Raw genomic sequence first — 17,791 nt, forward strand, 5'->3', positions numbered from 1 at the left:
AGAACTAAAAAAAAAAAAAATTTATCCAAAAAAGTCCAAAAATTATGAACAAGATTAAAAAAAAAAAAAAATATAGCCAAAAAAGTCCTTAAAATTATGAACAGAATTAAAAAAAAAAAAAATTTATCCAAAAAAGTCCAAAAATTATGAACAAGATTAAAAAAAAAAAAAAATATAGCCAAAAAAGTCCTTAAAATTATGAACAGAATTAAAAAAAAAATATATTCAAAAAAGTCCTTAAAATTATGAACAAGCCGTGAAAATGTATATATATATATATATATATACACATTAGCATATATATGTGTACATGTGGAACACCCCATGATGAATCTTTTCAAAAGAGCCGCTCTACTTCCATATGGTGTTGAAAAAATAAAAGAAACGAAAACTCCAGTAAAAATAAATATGCATGTACACGTGGAAGATAGCAAAACGTGTGTGCATACGTAGATATAGATGAAGGCGGGATATGTTATCCCATGGGTGCCTAAGCGCAGGATTTAGTGTTCATAAATCATGGAATTTTCAAGTTTGCCCCAAAAGAGCAGAAATTTTTTCCAACGGTTCCCGGATTTTTTCCTACATTATTTGCCTTACAACAGTAGTTACCCTATGCACCGATCAAATTTGTTCCCGCTTTAGATTTTCCTTCTCTCCTTTTCAAATATATTGTCGTTGCTTCAAGCCATCAACAGAATCTCCAAATTGAGGGTATAGGATAATAGCTTTTCTTTTATTTTCAGTTCACTTCTTTTCTTTTATTTTCAGTTCATTTTTTTTTTTTTTTTGTTTTTTTTTTTCTTTTCATTTTATTTCATTTTTTTCTTTTCCTTCCTTTTCCTTTCTTTTTTCTTCCCCCCCACCCCCCTCAAAAACCTCGAAATTTTACAACAAAATGGAGGAAAAGGGGAAATCAAACTACCCAAGTGACAAAGATTTACACAAAAAATTTGTGCAGCTTCGAGAAAACATCGAATTGGAAAAGGATGATTCGAAGAATCACTTAGTTAAAGAAATGAAAAAATTGTTAATATCAGTTCTGTTAAAATATAATGCAATAAAATTTGGTGATTTTATTTTAAAATCCAAAAGGAAATCAAAATATTTCTTTTCAAGTGGTGTATTAAACAATATCATTTCAGGAAACATCATTTCCTTTTTAATATCCCATTTAATTTTAAAAGAAAATATTACTTTTGATTATTTATTAGGAGCATCTTACAAGGGTATTCCAATTGCAACTCTAACTAGCCACTTCTTATTCCAGTCTAATAAATTTTCAAATATTTTTTACTTGTATGATAGAAAAGAAAAAAAAGAATATGGCGATAAAAATGTTATTGTAGGAAACTTAGATGATATAGTTAATAACCATGTGGAGAATGGAAAACAAGACAAAGAAAAAAAAGTTATAATAATTGACGATGTATTTACATGTGGTACTGCTTTAACAGAAATAATAAATAAATTGAAATCATACCCAACCTTAAAAGTTGTAGCTGTCATTGTTCTTCTCAACAGAAATGAGTATGAACTAAATGAACACAATCATAAAATTTATTTTAAAGACATGTTTGAACAGAAACTGAACATCCCACTTCATAGTATTCTTAATTATAACGAGGACCTCCAGCATCTCATGCAGTAGGTAAAAAAAAAAAAAAAAAAAAAAAAGAAAAAAAAGGATGCACTACCAAAATGGGTAAAAAAAAAAAAAATCACCGTGTTTTTTTTTTTTTTTTTTTTTTTTTTTTTTTTTTTTTCTTTCCTGCAACCTTGCTGCTATTCTATCTATGTAGTATTTTTACATTTCATAATTGTTTCAAACGCAAAAAAAAAAAAAAAAAAAAAAAAAAAAAAAATCTGAAAAAAAAAAATTAAGGTAAAAAAAAAAAAAAAAACATTCCCTTTTTTTTTTTTTTTTTTTTTTTTTTTTTTTTTTTTTTCTTTACAAAAACATTGATAAAATTAAAAAAAATAAAAATTTTTAAATTTAAAAATTTTTTAAAAAAAAAAAAAAAAAAAAAAAAAAAAAAAAAAAAAAAATCTGATAAAATAAAATTAGTCTGTGCAAGCATAATGCACATAAAGTTAAACGTGTGCACTCCCCCGGTGCGCAAGTGTAGAATTGTGTATCGATGTGTATGAGCGTGCATAAATGTGTACCCATGTGTGCATACATATATACGTACCTACGTACACCTACATATACATGCACATATATATACACATACTTGTGCATACACACATAAGGATGAACAAAGAATAGTTTGCACAAATAAATATAGCAGCGTCGTGAAAGAAGACAAGAAAAAATAAAATTCTTATTAAGTAAAAAAATAAAATAAAAACGTTAAAATGTAAGAATGGGGGAAGAAGAAGAATATAAAAATTAAATGTCGAATAGATGTCGAACAAATGCCGAACAGATGCCGAACAGATGCCGAACAGATGCCGAACAGATGCCGAACAGATACAACATACGTGAAGAATAAAAATTTTAAATTATTGAATCATTAGGTTAAAAAATATTCACATCATTATCGTGTATGTGTATATACACGCATATATGTGGGCTATACACTTATGTACTTACGTGTGTACAAAACCCAAGAAAAGCTTCAGATACATACGAATATATACATAAATGCTTATCCTCTGCATCGTCTCACGCTTACATGCTTCCTTCTGATGCAATTTTTTAAAAAAAAAAAATATAATAATATTTTGCAAATGTGAAAAGAGAGGTTTAGGGATTTTCTTCTCTCTCATAGGGTACCACCTCCTCCCCCAAACACAGACAACCACATAAATTATGACTTGGGAAAAAAAAAAAAAAAATGAAGAGGAGGAATAGAGGGAGGGAAACCTAATTACGATGAAACGAGGTGTCACGAAGAGAACATAACACACACACACACACACAACAACAAACCAAAAGAAATGAATCCTTTCACAGTTTCACATTTGGACTCTTCATTTTATTCCATTTCACCTCCATGCCTTTTAATTTATTCCAACTGCACAAAGATATCCATTTTACATAAGCAGAATATGATTAGCAGCATTTTTTTTTATTGTCCTTAATCGGCTTTGCATTTAAATTTATGTTAGTCCTTCCCTTTTGCTGATTCTCCAGTTGTGATTTATTTTTTATTTCATGGGCCATGGTTTTAAAAGCTTGTTCCACATTATGAGCTATTTTAGCTGATGTTTCTAGGAATTGAATATTGCAACTATCGGCTAGTTCTTTTCCTTCCTCGTAACTTACATTTCTGTCATTTTTTAAATCAATTTTGTTTCCTATTAGTATTTTCTGTACATCTTCCGATGCGTACCTTTGGATTCGGGAAGGGGGATGGGTGTGCGTTTGCACTTATGTTTGTGTTTTCACTTATGTTTGTGTTTTCACTTATGTTTGTGTTTGCACTTATGTTTGTGTTTTCACTTATGTTTGTGTTTTCACTTATGTTTGTGCAAAAATTACAGACATGTGAATAGAGCAAGGGGGGAATCTGAGTGATCTCTCTAGATGCAGTTCCACCCTTTCCTCGGTCATAAACTCTTTTATGCATACTTTTCTATTTCGATTATCCAATTTTTCACGTTATTAAAGCTATCCCTGTCAGTGACGTCGTACACGATGATGATACCTGAATGTGCAGGTAAAAAAAATAAAATCATAAAAATGGAATAAATTAAAATAAAAAAAGAATAAATAAAAAGTAATTAATCGAACGCGCTTTCTTAGCATTGTTTTTTTCGCATCGTGTTTCACATGAAAACATTTTAATGGCTAACAAAATAAAATAAATAAATAATAATAAAATTTTAAATAAATAATAATAATAAAATTTTAAGTAAATAAATAAATAATAATAAAATTTTACGTAAATAAAAAAATAATAATAAAATTTTAAGTAAATAAATAAATAATAATAAAATTTTAAGTAAATAAATAAATAATAATAAAATTTTAGGTAAATTTAAAAAGAACCTTGCGCTCCCCTATAATAAGACGACGTTATAGTTCTGAATCTTTCCTGCCCTGCTGTATCCCACTACATTTGTTAACAAGAAAAAAAAAAAGAAAAAAAAAAAAGAAAAAAAAAAAAAAAAACATAGATAGATAGGCATATATGTATATACATATATGTATGCATACATGCACACTCGTTACATTGCCAGGTTTGCAATTTTTGCTTCTGCCACTTTTAGCACTTGTATCTTCTCTCCTCCTGTCACTAAAAAGTGGAACATAAAATGTTGGTGACTCGGAAAATGAAGACTTACTATTTGTAGTTTTATAATTTTATCATCAATTTCTATTGTTTTTATTTTGAAATCTACTCCTATCGTGCTGATGTAACTATCGGTGTAAGTATCATCCTGAGAAAAAAAAAAAAAAAAACCACATAAGACGAATTCAAAATTGTGTACTTAAATGCAAACAAAAATATATATCTTTTTCTTTTTTTTTCTCATTTTCTAAGAAAATTATTTATCGCCCTTTTTTCTCCTCCCCCTATTTTGCTTTACAACATATGAAATATAGACACATTTTGTAATGTTGTGGGTGCACAAATATACATAATTATTTGCATTGCACATTGGGGCTATAAAAATTTGTGCAAAAATTTATGATCACACGTGAACTCATATGGTGTATTATTAGGGTTGTGTGTGCACTATTGGGGATGTCTCTTTTTTCTGTATACGTAAAATAATTATATCACTTTTCCGTTCATATGGAAACATGTGATTAGATTTTTGTTTCATGTGTTCAGTATATGTATATTACACCAAAAGCCACTCATATAATAGACACACATTGATGTGCAGCAACATATGTATATGTATAAATATGCACAAATATGTACGCATATATATACGTAGCCGGTATTGATGCTCTCTCTATTCATTTTGTGTTCTATCATTACAGCAAAACGAAGGAGTAAACAAGATTTTCCAACGCCACTGTCTCCAATTAATAAAATTTTAAATAAGCTGTCACTGTAAATCCGGAAAGAAAAAGAAAAAAATATATATATGCGAAAAAATTAATGTATAAAAATGAAAAAAAAGGGGGACTTGTGTTTATTGATGTAGACTTTGATATACATTCGTTGTGGTGCAAAAGTAAACTGGGAAAAGTTCAGCAAACAGGAGCAGTTATCACAAATGTGGCAATTATACACATATACATACGTATGTACATACATATGTACATACATATGTACATATATATACACTAATGTATAAGCCCATACACTACCACGTAGAAAAACACATGCACAAACGTAGTTGAATACAATCATTTGAGTATATCTCTAACGCAACACTCAAAATTCTATACAAGTAAAACATGAAGTGAAAACATACTAGCTATCATTCATTTTTGTATTCCGAAATTTCTATATTTGTTGACGGAGAAAATTAGGAAATGCACAAATGGAGAATAATAGGGAACAAAAAAAGTAAAGAAACAGGTATGTACATGTATGCATATGTTATATGTACATATATATACACATATATACAATAAAATGAACGCGCGAAAATGAAATACTCGTAAAGGTCAATCAAACGTTCTACTCAGCATGAACACTAAAAAGGAAAAAAAAAAAAAAAAGTGAAGAAATGGGGGCGGGAAAATAAAAGGAAAAACACGCGCAAAGAAAAAGGGAAACAAAAAAGGAAAAAAAAAAAGGAAGCAAAAAGGGAAGCAAAAAGGGAAACAAAAAAGGAAACAAAAAAGGAAACAAAAAAGGAAACAAAAAAGGAAAAAAAAAGGAAAAAAAAAAAAAGAAAAAAAAAAGCTAGGAGCAAGGGTAGAGGTAGAGGGATATAAAGGGCAAAAAGGTAAATATATGAAAAACGTAAATATTATCGTGAATGGCTAAAAAAGTAGGGTAACCAAAAAATAAAGCAAAACGAGAACAGAAACGGGAACGGAAACAAGTATGTGAACAATGACTTGAAACGATTCATGTTTTTTTTTTTTTTTTTTTTTTTTCGAAAAATTAAAAGGGAAAAAAAAAAAGAAAAAAAAAAAAATGAAAAAGAGCAACCTTTGTAAAAATAAGCATGAAATTAATAAAGACAAAAAGAAATGTGTACAAAAAAGGGAAAAAAAAAAAAAAAAAAAAAAAAAAATAAAGTAGCAAAATGGTAAGTGATCAATGAAGACAAATCATGAATGATTGATGGAAATCACGAATAATAAGCTAATGTGAAATAGTTTATAAAAAGAAAAAGAAAAATCAGCAAAAAGGCAAAAGAAAAAGAAAGAGATCAGCTTATTTGCTAAAACAAAAAAAGTAAAGAAACAGGTATGTACATGTATGCATATGTTATATGTACATATATATACACATATATACAATAAAATGAACGCGCGAAAATGAAATACTCGTAAAGGTCAATCAAACGTTCTACTCAGCATGAACACTAAAAAGGAAAAAAAAAAAAAAAAGAGAAGAAATGGGGGCGGGAAAAAAAAAGGAAAAAAAAGCGCAAAAAAAAAGGGAAAAAAAAAAGGAAAAAAAAAAAAGAAAAAAAAAGGAAAAAAAAAAGGAAAAAAAAAAAGAAAAAAAAAAAAAAAAAAAAAAAGAAAAAAAAAAAGAAAAAAAAAAGAAAAAAAAAAAATGAAAAAGAGCATCCTTTGTACATATATGCATGAACTTACTAATGACACACAGACATGTGTACACAAAAGGGATAAAAAAAAAAAAAAAAAAAAAAAAAAAAAAAAAAAAAAAGAAAAAAAAAAAAAAAAAAAAAAAAAAAAAAAAAAAAAAAAAAAAAAAAAAAAAAAAAAAAAAAAAAAAAAAAAAAAAAAAAAAAAAAAAAAGAGAAAAAAAAAGGGAAAAAAAAAAAAAAAAAAAAAAAAAATAAAGTAGCAAAATGGTAAGTGATCAATGAAGACAAATCATGAATGATTGATGGAAATCACGAATAATAAGCTAATGTGAAATAGTTTATAAAAAGAAAAAGAAAAATCAGCAAAAAGGCAAAAGAAAAAGAAAGAGATCAACTTATTTGCTAACCCTTTTGAGAAACTTTCTCAAAATGGCACATAACATTCTAACACCAAAAATAAAAAAGATGAAAAGGTAAAAAAAAAAAGAATACAAGAGAAGATAACCCATTTATTTTTAAATATGTTTAAGGCCTTACACATATATATGCTCATATAATTTGTTACTAGCATGTACTAATGAAAGGAAAATTAAAAAAAAAAAAAAAAAAAGGAATGTCGAAGATGGTGATTAAAAAAGTTGGAAATATTAACATAAAGATGACACACACATACACATATATATATATATATTACCATGGGAAAATGGAAATGTGTAATGTGAATATATACACATAAGGAATGTACATCTTCAGGGTAGAAGAAAAAATATTTCATGCCCCTAACATGTACCAAATGAAGCAGTGATATTAAGAAATTGATAATGCCATCAATTTGTTACACTGCAAGTTGTGCACATGCAACACACGTTTCCTGATATCACAGGTGTTTATGTTTAACAGCAACTGTGTATATGTGTATTTGAGTGTATGCATGTGTGTGGTTAACTCCACATGTATTCTGTGGGCATGCCACTTTCATACTTATCTCTTCCTTTTTTGTGAAATCATGAATATTGCCATGGAATAAAAATTTGGAGAAGTGAAAGGATTGGAAAAAAGTGAAAAAAAAAAAAAAAAAAAAAAAAAATACGTAAATGTAAAAGGGGAGTAAACGGAATATAGAAAAATTTCCCTCTTTTTTTTTTTTTTTTTTTCTATGTCATGATGTATAGATCTCTTAATTGCATTGTTGACATTGACATTAACAGTTGCTTTTTCTGCTATTGAATGGAAACCATTTTGTATGTTGTACACTCTATGAAAGGAAAAATAAAACTCCTCTTGAAACTTTCCTAAGGAAGTGTTTTGTGTTCATTCGGTTCCTTGGTTATGTAGCCATTTGGACAATCATCAAAAATGGTGCATAATTAATGTGTGTGGCAAATGCTTTGTTCGTTTATTCATTCATTCATTTATTCATTTATTCATTTATTCATTCATTCATTTATTCATTCATTTATTCATTCATTTATTTATTCATATATTTATTTATTATTTATTATGTTTTTTTTTTTTTTCGTACTTACACCAGCATTTGTGTGCCTCAATTGGATGTATATTTTTTTTTTTTTTTTACCATTTGCACATGGCTAGTTCATGCCAAACCTCAAAAGTCTAATTAAAAATGTGGCATAAGTGGAAAAAAAAAAAAAAAAAAGAGAAAAAAAAAAAAGGGTGATAAAAAGGGAAAAAAAGCAACAGGTAAGTTATCCAGACAAGATAGGAAACATCGCGATATTCTTTTTTGCGCTTGGACAAAAGGGAGAAGTGTAAGATTATTTTATCGCTTTATTATTTTATCGCTTTATTATTTTATCGCTTTATTATTTTATCGCTTTATCATTTTATCGTATTATTACTTTATCATTTTATCATTTTATTACTTTATCATTTTATCATTTTATTACTTTATCATTTTATTATTTTATTTTACCCCCATTTTAAAATGACACAACTCGCTTCATCCTGTTTGATCAGAATGCCTTTCCTAACACGCACAGAAAAAAAAAAAAAAAAACCCTTGTCATACGGGTAAATTTTTGCTTTTCTTTGTTTTGCTTTATTTTTTTATTTTATTTTATTTTTTTTTTCTATGCTCGTGCGAATAAATTGTGTGAAACGAATGGGATGCCCTGTATATGTGTGTGTTCTTGGTGGTGAGGATGGGGAAAAGGCACATGGGAGGAGCAGTTCAAAATGTAAGCAATTTTGTCGATCCAGAAATATAGAACTATGTTTTGGCTTTTCCTTTTTCCTTTGTTTTTGCCCGTGCCTTTGTTTTTGTTTTGTTTTGTCCTTTTCATTTTCCCCCTTTGCGTTTCTACAAATTGAAGGGGACCCAAAACAAGTATGAAAAAATTTACCAACGTGCGAAAAATTACCACGTGGTAAACAAACTTATATCCAAAAAAAAAAAAAAAAAAAAAAAAAAAAAAAAAAAACCCTTCTTAACTAATGGGCTTCTTGCCTTCAACGCAAAAGTAGAGAAAATAACCATTATATATATATGTACATATTTATATAATAACATCGTGTGTACAATTTTGTGCTTAACTGTGAAAGAAGTTTGAGAGGATGATAAAAAAAAAAAAAAAAAAAAAAAAAAAAAAAAAAAATGCTTTCGTATAGATATTGTAGCAATTTTTAATTTATCCCTCTTGCTGTATTAACCTGATGTATTGCATTTGTGTGTTTCTCTCCACACGATGGGGTATGCCTACTAGCATTCGAAATATGTGTGTAATACAATAGAATAACGAAGATTAGTGTAGATTTACCACTGTTGGCGAATTTTCATTTCTAAGTAGTTAGCCACATACATGCATGCACAATTTTTATTATTTTTGAAAAAAAAAAAAAGAGCTTGATCACCTCAACCATCTCTTATTCCGTGAAGGCCCTTCCCATCTGCAAATCTAGATAAGTTGCAACATGAACGCTTGTATATATATGTACACATATATAGACGCTTGTGTAGGGTGAATGTAGGGATGTGGAAAAGTCTTGCCGGTTTGTTATATATCGTTCAATTTTGGTGTAATGGCCTTGAAAAACACACCTGGAAGAGAAGCAGAAACTGAGCAACCCCCACACTGCACATACGCACACGCACGTACACACACGTATACACACGTATACACACACACACGCACAAGCTCGACCTAAACTGCGAGAAATGGAAAGGTACAAAGCGTTCCTAAAGGAAATAAATAAGGAAAATGTGAAGATTAGGAAAAAGATACTTTTTGTAAATAATAAAACAAAATACAAAGTAGTTGATGGAAGGAGGGTAAATTACAACAAGTATTTTGTAAACAGCTATGAGACTGAAAAGAAGTTTAATGTGTACAAATATTATAAACATAAAATAGTTAAAAGTAAAAGAAAAAAAAAAGGGGTTCTTGACAATTATGATTTTCCCTTCTTTGAAATTTATAAAAATACAAATGAAGCATTTAAAAATAATCTTTCAGGATATAAGATTTTTAAAATTATAAAAAATTATGATGAATTACAATTGTTCAATTTCTGTTCAAAAAGGGGAGGTAATGGTAGTGCAAAATGGTCTTACCTTTTTTCTCATTTCATTGAAATTGTAATTAAAAAAAGAGACCTCTACAGCATTAGCAATTTATTGTTACTAACAGATAATTTAAAAAAACTAAATTATTACAATCCATATTTTTGTAAATTAATATGTAGAGAAATATTTTTAGATTTACATAAAATTAGGATAATAAATCATATAACACGTTTTCTAGATTTTTTCATGTTTTTCAACATTTTTAATTTTTATTACTTGAACAAATTTTATAAATATCTTACTTATTTTATCACCCAAAGTAATAAATGGAGACTACTCCCCCAGGTGAACAATTTGGAATGTGCTTCAGATGGAAATTTAAATGTGAATGTATTCACAAAAGAAATTATTGAACCCATGTCAAACAGTGCAGATGTGCATCTAACACCTATACAAAATTATGATATTATTACCTTATCTTTGTCATTTCAAAAATATAAAATGTTTGATCCTGATTTGCTTTACATACTATCATATGTGTGCAATCATGAAGCATATCCCCATCTACAAAATGTAGAAACGGTGTATTCCTTAACCCAATTGACTCAATTTTACAAACTTTTGAACATGTCTTATTCTTCTAATTTATTCTTTAATTTATTTAAAAATGTTTTAAGAAAGAAACAATTAGGAAATACCAATTTTGTCTTGCTGTTAAGATCATATTACAATATTTGCAAAACTTTTGGCACTACCTTCGATTTAGACACGTACAATTTGTTGCTCAAAAATTATGAACGGTCAGGTGAAAAAAAAATAGCCATCCTTGGGGAGGAGGAAGCTACTCCTCTCCCCACTTATGTCTTATCAGAATGGGTAGGAAAAAAGGCAAAAAGAAAAATAAAAAAAATGAAAAGAAGTAAAAACACAGATCAAGACGTGGGAAACGAGGGAAACCAAATTCCAAGTGAAGTTACATCGACAGACAAAATGGAGGAATCGCGAGAAACCAACAAGTTAAATAGAAACGAGATGATGAGCCGAAAGCAGAAACGAAGGCATGAAGAGGCACCAGCAAGAGCAGCAGAGGAAGGAGAAGCAGGAAGAAAAGTGGAACAGGCTCCAACTCGTTTCGAAATGGAAGATAACGAAATAGTAAGAGAGAAAACCTACATGAGTCCTTTTAACTCGGATATAAATTCCAACCTGAAGAAGCAGAACCTAAATGACAGCTTCTTAGTTTTAACTCACGATTATGAAACAACAAATCCTTTGGAGAGTCGCTTCAAAGACATACTTAACATGATAAAATATGTGATATTATTCATAGAATTAAAAATAATTTCATTCTTCCCCTTTGAGAAAAGAAAAACTCGATCTGAAATTGAATTTTTTAAAAGAGCCAATTTTGAACGAGATTATGATAAAAATGTGTATAAATATATTGCACAGAACATTGGCAAGGAACATAGTGCCTCTTTGGAGAAATTACTAAAAATGAATAAGCAGAAGGATTGGTATGAACCGATGGAAAAGGAGAGGAGCATCTTCGACGATTCAAACATGTCCTTTTTATTTTACTTGAATTATAGTCACATGGGTGAAAACGACGTGGGAAAAGACATGGGAAATGACATGGGAAACGAATGGCCTGAGAAATTTTCGGTGAAGCAACAACAGGAATCAGAAGTGGTCACGTTGGATGATATCAACAGATATATAAAATCCAAAAAAGATATTAAATTTAACCTAACGGATAGAACATATTTCTCTCACATATTTTCTCATTTATGCCAAACACAGGTGTGACCTCTACACACACACACAAAAAAATAAAATAAATAAAAAAAATAAAATAAAATAAATAAATAAATAAAATAAAGGAAAATATTTCCCGCAATATTTTTTTCATTACTCCATTGTGGATTAACAAATATATGTATAATTCATTATATTTTTTGGACATATACATGTGTGCTTTCTCCTTTTTTTTTTTTTTTTTTTGTAGCTAAGCGAGACGGAAGAGCACATATTGAAGAATTGCATTGAATCCTTGCAACATTTTGGGAACAATTTTTTTCGGCTTGACGTGAATGACGTAGCAGATTTATTCTACTCTATAACGGTGTACCAAATTGTTCAGGTAAAAATGGGAGAAAAATGGCTAAAAAATGGCTAAAATAGCTAAAATGGCTAAAAAATATGAATTAGAGCAAGGATAGTAGAAGACGTATTCGCCAAGAATAACAAATAAAATCAACTACCATGCATCGCATACACAAATAACCATTTTTTTTTTTTTTTTTTTTTTTTTTTTCATCTCCTTCCCTCCCTCATCCAAAAAAACATTTACAGGGTTGTCAAAACGGAATGATAACAAAAAATAAATATGGGTACTCCAAAATTAGGAAATATGGAGAATATGACAAATTGTATCGAATATTGTCTGATGTTTTAATTAAGAAAATTATAAACATTAATAGTGAAAATATGTACAAAGTAATTTTATCTTGTGCAAACACGGCTTACACGGTGAGAATAGAAATTACTTAAATGAGCCATTATGTAAAATGGAACATTGTAGAATTATCCAGAATGTAAAACTTATATCCGTGTGTAAGAGACAAAGACATCCATGTCAGTGTGTTGCTTTTACCCCACTCAGCAAATTCGACTCTGCGTCTAGCCCTCTTAACAGACGCACGTAAAAATTCGGATCGGTCGACCTGCACCATTTCGACATACACTGTTTCTTCATTTCAACCTGCATTATCTCTCCACTTCGATCTATATCATCTCTCCACTTCGATCTACACTTTCTCTACGTTTCTCCATTTATTAACCCCTCTCTCAGGACGTATACTTGAACCACTTTTTAAAAAACTTCAACAGACATGTAAAATTTTCAAAAATGAGGAAATTCATGAACTGCTAAGAACTAATGTTAATTTCCCTGACAGCAGAAAATGATCAGGTATAATATTTTCACTCAAATGAAGAACATGCGTTTTGGAATAAAGGGATTTTGAAAAAACGTGGATTTCTGCGACTAATTGTTTCGTGGCCACTTCTGAGAAAAAAAGAAAAACATGAAAATATGTAACACACATTCTAACGTTAGACGAATTCAAAAATGGGTAATACGTGAAGGAATGTGAATTTATTTTTACAAAATGTATTTTAAAAAGAAATTTTTTTTTTTTTTTTTTTTTAACCAGTATCACCAAGTTCGATCATGCCAGACATGGAAAGTAGAAATTCTCCTGTATCAGAGAAATATGTGAAACGAAAAAAATTTAGAAATGTACATATATATATATATATATATGTATAAGTGTATGTATGCATGTATATATATTTGTGTGTGATTGAGTATGTTTCCCTATATGCCTGATCAAATGGAGAAGTAAGAACACATTTTTATACACGTAAACTTGGGAAGCTTCGATTGCTTTCTCAGTTTTTGTCGTCCCTGTACTGTGCAGGGGTAAATATTTTTTCCTCATTTTTTCACATTTTTTCACATTTTTTTACATTTTTCCGCATTTTTCTACATTTTTTCACATTTTTCCGCATTTTTCTCCCATAAGGTAAACATATTACTTGGAAAATCAGGGAGGATCCATCTTAATTCTTGTCCGTTTTCGATCTTTAACTTTCCCTATGTGTGAAGAGTGGTGGTGAATTAAAAAAAAAAAAAAAAAAAAAAAAAACTAAAGAGTGACTAGTGTGTAAAATCACATGGTATCTACCCCATGTATGCCATTCATGCTGTTTCTATTTTTATATGTTTATTTTATTTTGCATATATGGAGTTAGATTTCATATTTTTCTTTCCCCGTTTACAATTCACCACATGTGTGCGAACTTTTTCTCCCTCGTTTCAGTATATTACCAAATTGCATTTCAAATTGTGTTCAAGTATTTCACTGCGAATAGGCAACCTTACGAAAAAATATTCCGTTATTTTCTTGTCAAAAATTATTTTATTTGTTTTACTATTCCACTGTAGTGTTATATCTATTTGTGCAAATTTCTCATTAACTTTTTTAAGCTTGTAAGAACCTGAAGATTATTCAAATTTTTTGTGTTTCACCATTGTATATGCATAGTAATATATTTGCTTTTTTTTAAAAAAAAAAAAAAAAAAAAAAAAAAAGAAGTATAAACAAAATTATTTTATTTTTTTTTTTTCTGACTAAATTATTTCCACTTTTTTGATCTTACCAATAAGGGGACATGTGACGCTCTTGTAGTAATATGTTAATATTTTGTTACTTCTATATTTAGTGCACAATTGGATCTTCAGGTTTTTCCCTCTAATAAGAGTTAAACATGTTGTATGAAGAGAATGTTCATATATGCATATCAATGCAAACAGGTGGGAAGTGTCTTTACAGATGAAACGTGTGAAAAGAAAAAAAAAAAAAAAAAAAAAAAAACTTATCCAATCTCTCTCCCCGTTATACGCACATTACACATTTGTGAGGTTTCTACTCTTGCTCACGTTTACTTCGGATTGAGTACCTTTTTTCTACCTGAACAAAATCTGCTGCATATATATCACATATATGGTTATCCAACCCAATCATCATGTCGACATCTAAGTACCTCTCATCATCACATCGTAATATTATTTCTCCCTGTATGAAAATGTAATTTTAAAATGAATCATCTGTATGAGCAGGTGCCAAGGGAAAGAAGGTGTAACTATCACAAATGTGTAACTATCACAAGTGTGTAACTATCACAAGTGTGTAACTATCACAAGTGTGTAACTATCGCATGTGTGTAACTATCGTATGTGTGTAACTATCGTATGTGTGTAACTATCACATGTGTGTAACTATCACATATGTGTAACTATCACATATGTGTAACTGTCGCGTGTTTTTAACGGATATCTCTTCTTTGGTTTAGTCACATTCGTTATAATCTATCGAACCTTTATTTCTGCACTTTCATTTTCAAAGCTTGTTATAAAGCTAGTTAATTCTTCACTAATCAACATTTGTGGTGGTTTACGTTTATTTCTCCTATAAAAGAGGAAAATATGCCATAAGGGTAAAGATTAAGAAACGGTAAAAAAAAAAAAAAAATCTAATTTTGCATAATTTTTTTTGTGTGTGCCCTTTTCCAACCATCAAGTAGTGTAGAACTGATTTAAAAAAGGGAAAAAAAAAAAAAAAAAAAAAAAAAGTATGCTTAAAATGGAAATTTTTTCCGATTTCATCATTACTCGTGCACGTAAACAGGCACATATGTCTGAATGTTTCCTTTGCTAATTTTTATATTCTCTTTTTCATCAAATTTGTTTACAATGTCTATTTTCTTATTTTTTTCAAAAAAAGTAGTGTAATTGTAAAAGAAGAAAAGATATAAGTGATAATACCCATTTTGTGAAAATTGGACAGTATCTCTGATTCTGTTACTCTTAGATGTAGCATAAAATTTTATAAGTAATTTGAAAAAGGTCTCTTTTATACTCTTGTTCATAAGGATGCCATTTTTTTGATAAATAAAAGGAGGTTTTTTATTTATATATAATATATCGTTTCGCTTTATTTGTTTCCGTAATGCACCCTGTGATATCTCTACTGAATTGTTAGTCTCATCCAAATTACTGTTTCTATGTGCATGATTGGTTTGGCCATTAGTAAGGTGCATATCATTGTGCTTTTCAGCGTGCTTATCAATGTGCTTGTCGTTCTGCTCATCCCTGTTCTCATCGCTTTGCTTCGCCCCCTGAGACAATTGATCGGATTCAGAATCCACATCGGACAGTTCATCATGATTACATTCACTTAGTTCGCTACACGCTTGTCTGAAATCATCTATAAAAACGTCTGATTTTTTATCGACACAGAATACTGGGTCCGAGGCTGAGGCTGAAATTTCCTTTTTTATTAACAACAGAAAGTTGTAAAAGTGGAAAAATTGACTCCCTATAATATCATCCGTTTTGTACATGTCTCCTTTTAAATAATTCAAGAAAGAATTGTTTCTCCCATATACTTTTCCATATGGTATGATAGAAGTTACGTAAGCATCTAAGATGGTACTAATCTTTTGGAACACTAATTTGTCATATTTGATTTTTCTGTTACTCGTCATGAGAAGAGTTGTCCATTTTTTCATATTATTTTTAATGTAATTTAAAAAATCATTCATAAAGTTGTAATAAAGTAACTTATTAGTATTGTTTCTAATCACGTCCATAGGATTTTCCATGTTATAATTTTCCATTAGTAGAAGAGTTATCAAACTGAAATTACCTTTTTTGATCAATAAGAAGGGATACACAATTTTGTTCTTTACTTCTAAGCTATAACAACTTATTGTCTTATTTAATTCTATGAATTTTTCATGTGATCCTGCATCTTGGCTAATATTTATTATTTGCTTCTTAAGTAATTCTTCCACATTTTGCAGTGTGTACATATTTACATAATGCAATTCCTGAAAAGGTAATGCAAAAAAAAAAAAAGTTATAATGTTGGAAATTCATCTTGTTAGAACAGGGAAAAATTAAATTTAGCAAATATACCAATACAATTTTCAGGTGAGTTTTTCTTTTTTTTTTCTTTCTCTTTTATTTTATTTTATTTTATTTTATTTTTTTTACTTGTGAACTTTTAGCACACATCTCCACATTGAGAAAACGTTTTTCATATATCATATTATGTCCTCCACAAGTTGAATTAAAAAGAAACAATGCTCTAATTCCATTCATTTGATTTAGTGAAAGTATGATCTTTGGAATGATTTTTTTTTTTTTTTTTTTTTTTTTTTTTAAAGCGAGGTTTCGATGAAGATAGAGAATTTTGCTTGATCCCAAATTAAAATAAGTTGGACCTTCTCACGCACACTTTCTGAGGTTTGGGTGTGTAGAAGTTTGCAAGTGTTGAATTGTTGAAGCGTTGACATGTCGAAGTGCACATTTTTAGACATGCAAATGTCCACACACAAAAAGTTGTAAATCCATGCAGGCGAAGTTGTTCGACTCCCCCACCTTTTAAGCAAATCGTATGAATGTACTTCATCAAATTAAAAATATATATATATATATATATATATATATATGTGCGTAAATTTCGAAGGAAAGACATCTCAAGTCGGATCACCCACGGCACACAAGTTGAAGAAAAAAGTTTTTTACATGCATCAGTGCTAATGAAAAAGTATACACGTAAAAGCAAATGTGCTATGAAAAAATGTAAGCATAAAAAATTGTACAAAATAAAAAAATATTACAATGTAACCAAGTAGGGACCACGACAATGTGACAAGGCAACAGGCAGTAAAGGGTGGGGGAAAAAAAAAAAAAATTCGCAAAAGAGAAAATACAAAAATAGGGAAATGCGAAAATAAGTAAATACAAAAATAGGGAAATGCCAGAATAGGAAAATACGGCAATATGAAAATTCTCAAATTCGCAAATAAGAATTCAAAGCGACTAAATCAGAGAGCACACAAATTAAAAGATACCATAGGTCGTGAAAATACATGTGTATGCCCCATATATAAAAAACAGGTGGCAGGCGTAATTATGTGCCTTTTTTTCTGAAAATTTGCACCTCTATGAGTGCAGAAAAAAAAAAAAAAAAAAAAAAAAAAAAAAAA

General features: G+C 29.3%; 4 protein-coding genes across 4 annotated transcripts; 2 read left to right on the forward strand and 2 right to left on the reverse strand.

Moving 5' to 3' along the window:
- Window positions 1-898: 898 nt before the first annotated feature.
- PGO_101870 (orotate phosphoribosyltransferase) lies at window positions 899-1,651 on the forward strand (the record flags this gene model as incomplete). The annotated part of the gene is made up of 1 exon (XM_028688217.1): window positions 899-1,651. One exon carries the CDS (start codon window positions 899-901, stop codon window positions 1,649-1,651), a length of 753 nt encoding a protein of 250 aa, XP_028544018.1.
- Window positions 1,652-3,061: 1,410 nt separating this feature from the next.
- Window positions 3,062-5,233, reverse strand: PGO_101880 (ras-related protein Rab-1B; the record flags this gene model as incomplete). Its single annotated transcript, XM_028688218.1, has 6 exons — window positions 3,062-3,341; window positions 3,581-3,656; window positions 4,001-4,064; window positions 4,297-4,392; window positions 4,944-5,016; window positions 5,220-5,233. 6 exons carry the CDS (start codon window positions 5,231-5,233, stop codon window positions 3,062-3,064), a joined length of 603 nt encoding a protein of 200 aa, XP_028544019.1.
- A 4,587-nt stretch (window positions 5,234-9,820) lies between these two features.
- PGO_101890 (hypothetical protein, conserved) lies at window positions 9,821-13,103 on the forward strand (the record flags this gene model as incomplete). The annotated part of the gene is made up of 4 exons (XM_028688219.1): window positions 9,821-11,971; window positions 12,177-12,311; window positions 12,524-12,700; window positions 13,023-13,103. The coding sequence occupies 4 exons, from the start codon at window positions 9,821-9,823 to the stop codon at window positions 13,101-13,103; spliced, it is 2,544 nt and encodes an 847-aa protein (XP_028544020.1).
- Window positions 13,090-16,901, reverse strand: PGO_101900 (conserved Plasmodium protein, unknown function; the record flags this gene model as incomplete). Its single annotated transcript, XM_028688220.1, has 9 exons — window positions 13,090-13,238; window positions 13,384-13,431; window positions 13,772-13,829; window positions 14,064-14,233; window positions 14,396-14,487; window positions 14,696-14,811; window positions 15,114-15,204; window positions 15,408-16,627; window positions 16,794-16,901. 9 exons carry the CDS (start codon window positions 16,899-16,901, stop codon window positions 13,090-13,092), a joined length of 2,052 nt encoding a protein of 683 aa, XP_028544021.1.
- Window positions 16,902-17,791: the final 890 nt, after the last annotated feature.

This window comes from Plasmodium gonderi, assembly GCF_002157705.1.
Source record: "Plasmodium gonderi DNA, contig: Chr10, whole genome shotgun sequence".
In the NCBI taxonomy this organism is placed as follows: domain Eukaryota; phylum Apicomplexa; class Aconoidasida; order Haemosporida; family Plasmodiidae; genus Plasmodium; species Plasmodium gonderi.